Source organism: Elephantulus edwardii, unplaced genomic scaffold (genome assembly GCF_000299155.1).
Source record: "Elephantulus edwardii isolate Elephantulus edwardi_28Jun2011 unplaced genomic scaffold, EleEdw1.0 scaffold00176, whole genome shotgun sequence".
In the NCBI taxonomy this organism is placed as follows: Eukaryota; Metazoa; Chordata; class Mammalia; order Macroscelidea; family Macroscelididae; genus Elephantulus; species Elephantulus edwardii.
The window spans coordinates 6,131,079-6,137,134 of NW_006399926.1; the positions used below are offsets into that span (position 1 = coordinate 6,131,079).

The window sequence follows — 6,056 nt, forward strand, 5'->3', positions numbered from 1 at the left end:
AGATATTATTAGCTGCCACCTTACCATGGACAATGACTAAGGATGACAGAAGAAGAATCGAAGTCTTTGAGTTGTGGTGCTGGAGAAGAGTATTGGACATACCATAGACTGCCAAGAAAATAAACAAGTCTGTCCTGGAGAGGGCGAAACCAGGTTGCTCTTTAGAGGCAAGAATTTTGAAACTCCATCTTGCATGCTTTGGGCATGTTGTCAGGAAGGACCAGTCGTTGGAGTAGGACATTATGCTTGGAATGCATTCTTCAATTTATTTTTTCTTTCAGATTAGAGTTGTACTAACATCTGGTTCAAAATCAAGAAAAGAGTGTATCTGAGCTGAGTCATTTTCCCATGCCTTTTAGCTCCCCAACTAAAACAAGCTTGGTAGCAGGAGTGGCATCCACTTTCATAATAGCTTACCTCTGGAAATCCTATGAACCTTGAGAAAGGACAAAAGTTATACAGGAGGTGTCCAGGACTTTCGTTCATTATGCTTGGAAGGGTAGAGAGTCAGCACAGGAGTGGATGAGAGGGGCCACTCGGTGACTGTTGCAATGGGATCAGGCGTGTCAGAGACAGTGAGGTTGTCTCAGGGTAAGGCAACGTTCAGAGTAATTTTTGATAGGGTCGCTATGAGTTGTCATCAACTTGATGGCACTAACAACAACAACAACATCACTGCTTTGTCTCAGATGTAGAAGGAAGAGCCAAGAATGAGGAATGTCCTCTCTGGAGCAGACGAAAAGATAAAAGCATGAGTAAGATGGGTTCAATAATGTATACTGCACTGAAGCAGAGGAGGGAGAAAATTGTTTAAAAGAGATATGTGACTAGGTATTTCTGTCATCACAGGAGTCTAGAGCGATGGCTACATGGTGGAGGGGATCTGGGGGAGGGTTTGTAAAACAATGAAAGAATCTTTTCTTTTACTTTTCCATAACTTTTGACTCATGTACTTATAACTTGTTAGTTAAATTTGTGTCTTCTAGGTTGCAACACCCCCATGATACATCCTCAAAGATATGAACATGTACGGCTAAGCACAAATAATAACAGTGCATCTAAATTCCAAAATATATCTCCATAATAGTCTATGTGTTTCCTACTGCCAAAGGGGCCCTTTAGAGTAGTGAGAGAAGATCTTCACCCTGAAACCCACAGCGTCCCTTTTCAGCAGGAAGTAGCTAAGAGAATACGCCATCCCCTTTCCCTTATGAATCAGGGTGAAGTCTCTCTCAGGGAGGAGTGATAGGGAATGGCAAAGGACACACTGACAAAGGAGATTAAACAGAACTGGCTTTGACAAGCACTGTGGCAATTGGACAATTAAAACAGACATTCGGAGGGCAGGGGAAGAAGAACAAACTGGGGAAGAGGGTAGAGAGAATGGTACAGCAATGAAGGAGTGAAAACCCAAAATCCCTGTAAATGTTCATTAATACTAATAAAATTTAATAATAAAAAAAAGAAAAGATAAAAGCAAAGAACATAGTCCCTGGGAGTTTTCCTGCCAACCCTGGGTGGTCACCAGAACTGTGAACCATGAAGACCTGCATCTCTGTCTTTCCTAGGAACTGTGAACAACACAAGACTGTGTCTAGTTGTGTGTTGTAAAGAACATCAAGCACCACACATGTGTGCTTCAATAAATTGTTTTTCATTGATATTTGTGATTTTCTTGTTTACTTCTTGTTTCTCTTGATTTCCTTCAAATGCCAAGTGAGAGTCCTTTAAAAAAATATTTTTTAAAGACATTCCTTTTCAAAGGGACTTTCTTAGTCAGCCTGCCCAGAGATAACTTTTGGAAAAAGTCCTGTCTACTTTTGATAGATCATAGTAATTGAAAAGCCATACTATAAAGCTGTATTATAGAGCATAGTTTTGTTCTGAAACACATTGAGTCATCATGAATTGGAATGAACTCAAAGGCAACTGATACTGGGATAACAAGAAAGGAATTACTAGGGATTCTGGCTCCCAGTCAGTCAAGCTTTTTTCTATTTCAAAATATGTAACAAAAGGCCACTCAACTAAACAGAATGGAGATTGTCTGACTCAGGGAAGGTGAAGGATGGGAAAGGATAATTGTCCTCCATCAGGAAAAAGAATATTTGGCTCCAAGTTGGAAAAGTCTCTAAATTCTCCCACTGCTATAAGACTCTGAAGTTGTCCCTAAGGCAGGGGCTGAGTCATAGATAAGTACAGTAGTGAGGAGATCCTGGAGCAAGAAGCTCCCCATTATCAGAGTCCCTGTCAAGCAAGTTTATATTAATTTACATTTTGGTTAGGAAATTCTTGGAGGAGCCCAGTGCGAAGCTTCCCTTCCCCCAGGGCAGGGCAGTAGGCCCTATAAAGAGGCCCTCTACTCCACGACCTGCAGCCTTCCGACCTTCATTTTCACATCTACTCCGGAGAAGCTGGTGAGTCTCATTTATTTACATCATTTGCTTATTTGTTGCTCTCAAATACTTAGATTCAATCTGAAGACAGTTAATTTGGCGGGTCCAAAGGTATGAACATGAGTTTGATGTCATTTAGTAGAAATAAACTATAGAGCAAATGCAGTGATAGAATTACATTCTGTTTTAACTTGCATTCTGGTAGATAGTTTTATGCCTGTTACAAGTTTAGTTTAACTTTAAGAAGAAAATAAGGTAGTTTTTTCTTTAAAAGTCTCCATTGCTTTTTGATATTCTTTTATTTTAAAAAAATCAAAAGCATTGAACTTTTTTTTAGCAACTAGTTGCTCTCAACTCAAATATTGAGATCTCAGAACAGATGATAGAAATTATTATGAGGTTTCCCAGGATTTCAGAGCTTATGATTTCCTTTTGTGGTGATATTATTTGCCTGTAAATATCATTATTTGTGGCTTTATAACACAAGTATCTTTTTTTTTTTAAAAAAGTGAATTGAGAAAAGGAGATTTCCCCCAGAGCTGGAGAAATAATTTGCTAGAGAGAGGCAGAAAATTATAAAAAGATGTAAGCGATGAAAGGCAATCTTGGGTGTTAGAGGGATAACACCTAATGGAATTCAATAAGCTTTGACTTCTCTGTTTAAGCTCCTTGTTGTGAACACTGTCATCTCATCTCTTTCAGATCCCCAGAGAATCTAGAAAGATGTCTTACCAGCAGCAGCAGTGCAAGCAGCCCTGTCAGGCCCCACCTGTGGTGTGCCCTCCAAAGTGCCCTGAGCCATGCAAACCAGCCAACTGTCCTGAGCCATGCCCAACTCCAAAGTGTCCTGAGCCGTGCCCAACTCCAAAGTGCCCTGAGCCGTGTCCTCCTGTGCAGTGCCAGCAGAAATGTCCTCCTGTGCAACCACCTCAACCCTGCCAGCAGAAGTGTCCACCCAAGAGCAAGTGACAGCTGCAGGATCCATCCAGGCGATGAAAGGAAAATTGGCTCACTTACTTCCACAGCCCACCATAATCTCCTCTTCAAAGTCAGTCATGAATGCAGGAGTATCTCCACCCATTAGTCCCTGATATGCCTGTCATGATTCCTGATGGCTAAATGTTTTGTTTTACTGAGTAGTTATTACACTGCTGTTCTCCAGAAGGCAATTGAGAAAGTACAGTCCTCAGTTTCCCAGGACATCAGAGCGCCAGAGAAATAGCACATTCCATGGGTCTCCTTAAAAGATTCTCTTGATGTCTTTGTGTCTGTGACCTGGGAAGAAATTTTACCACTTGAACAATTGTAACGTTCCTTTCATTTTCTGAATAAAGCACAATTCTTGAGATGGTCTAAGTATCCCGTTTCTTTTCAAACCTGCTTTTGTTGGCAATACTATATCATAATTTTGTTTCTATTCTTCTTTGACTCCAAGATCCAGGAAGTAAACTTCTAAATTGTGTGTCATGCCAATGATAATTTCTATATTTATCTTTAATCCATGTTGTTTTCCTTTAATTTGTGAATAACTTACTTGACTTCTGGAGAAAACAATATTTAGATCACAAATCTATCTTAGGTGTATTGTTGTTGTGCACTGTCGAGTTGGAACTGACCCATAGCTGACCTTCTAATGGGTTATAAGAAGCAGTTGATTGCACAGGAGGAGATTGCTCATCTTTCTTCCATATAGCAGGGGGTGGATTTGAACTGTGTGCCTTTGGGTTGCCAGTGCAACTCCTAATGTCTCCAATTTTATTGTCAGAATGCTAGACTCAGAATTAAACAAGCAAACAAAAAAATTCTTCTGCCATTGAGATGATTCTCACCCATCCATCATGTACAACAGTCAAGTAGAAGTAGTTACATAGGGCCTTCTTGGCTGTCATAATTATTATTATGGGAAGAGATTCCAGATATTTCCTTCCATGTTACCAGTGGGTGAGTTCAAATCACTAACCTTTAGGTTAGTTGTTGTTTTTATTAAGTGTTGTTGAGTTAGCTCCAATTCATAGTGACCTAATAATACGCAACAGAATGAAATGTTTCTCAGTCCTGTGCCATCCTCACAGTCTTTACTATGTTTAAGCCCATTATTGTATTCACTATGTCAGTCCATTTAATTGAGAATCTTTCTTTTTTTTTTTTTTATTAACAGTCTACTTTACCATGGGAGCTCTGGTTGCCTAGTGGTAAGGAGCTGTGCTGCCAACTCAAAGGCACATGGTTTGAATCCACCAGTTGCTGTGTGGGAGAAAGATGGGCAGTCTCCTCTCATATGACTTACAGTCTCTGAAAACCCTCTTGGAGGGTCAGCTATGAGTTGGTGAGACTTGATGTCATGTAACAAAAACTGCATTGCAATGATGCGCCTTTCCTAGAGACTGATTCTTCCTGATAACATGTTCAAAATCCCACAATCTTCACAGGTTAGTAAATTGTTATGCACTGCCCTGTCAGAACCAGACTCATAGCTGACCCTCCAGAGGATTTTCTGAGGTAGTTCATTGCATGAGAGAGAGCAGATTTCCCAGTTTAGTTCAAATTATTTGTGCCACCCAGGGACTTTGACCTAGAATTAGTGTGCAAAAAGTGTCAATTTATTATTTATTTAATTTGTTAATTTATTATTGTTGTTATGTACCGTCAATCCATCTTATCTGGGGTTTTCTTCTCTTCCATTGTCCCTCTACCATTCTAAGAATGATATATTTCTCCAAAGACTGCTCCCTTCTGGAAACATGTCTAAAGTATGTGGGATGAAGTCACAATATCTTTGCTCCCCAAGGAACAGCTTAGTTTCATCCTCTCAAAGACAAATCTATTTGTTCTCTTGGAAGTCCATGAGATGAGTTCAATACTCTTCTCCAGCATCACAACTCAAAGGCATCAGTTCTTATTCTGTTATCCTTGATCATATTATAAATGATTGCAAAGACCATGGTCTGGATCAGGTGCATCTTAGTCTATAGATTGACATCATTGCTCTTCAACACTCTGGAGAGGTCCCAGACAGCAGATTTTCCCAATACAATTTGTCTTTTGAAATTACCAAAAACTCTGTGACACACATAAAGCAGTTCATAGCAATAGGCACACACATTAAAAAGGAAGAAAGAAGAACCAATGATCTAACTCAACACCTTCAGCAAATAGAACAACAATCTAATCTTCCAACATCTAGAAGAAAAGAAATTATAAGGACAAGAGCTGAAATCAATGAGATAGAAAGCAGAAAAACAATTGAAATCATCAATAAGTCCAGGAACTGATATTTTGAAAGGGTCAATAAAATGACAAACCACTGACAAACTTAACAGAAGAAAAACAAAATAGAAGATACAGATAACTCGGTTAAGAAATGACAGAGGTGACATCACAACAGAACCAGAGGAAATTAAATCGCTAATATCAGAATAACGAAGAGGCATCTTTCAAAGGTACACAGAAAAAACTGGCGGGAAGAGGCCCTTGGGGACAGGGGAACGTGCTCCTGGGCGGAAGGGAAGCCGGAAGCGGCGCACAGGGGGAAGTCACCTCAGACAGTAACGAAGAGGCATCTTTCAAAGGTACACAGAAAGGAAAACATAATCTACACAGGAGTTCTACAGGACACGTCACCTTCCCTTGGAGACAGTACAATTAAACTTAAGAGACACT

The 6,056-nt window shown here is 39.9% G+C and overlaps 1 protein-coding gene across 1 annotated transcript; it reads left to right on the forward strand.

Annotated features, from left to right (window-relative positions):
• The first annotated feature begins 3,119 nt into the window (after positions 1–3,119).
• SPRR2D (small proline-rich protein 2D) lies at positions 3,120–3,365 on the forward strand. Its single transcript, XM_006895895.1, has one exon. The coding sequence runs from the start codon at positions 3,120–3,122 to the stop codon at positions 3,363–3,365; it is 246 nt and encodes an 81-aa protein (XP_006895957.1).
• The last annotated feature ends 2,691 nt before the right edge of the window (positions 3,366–6,056 follow it).

Coding starts and splice junctions, on each gene's coding strand:
- SPRR2D (XM_006895895.1), top strand. CDS start 3,120: ATGTCTTACCAGCAGCAGCAGTGCAAGCAGCCCTGTCAGGCCCCACCT.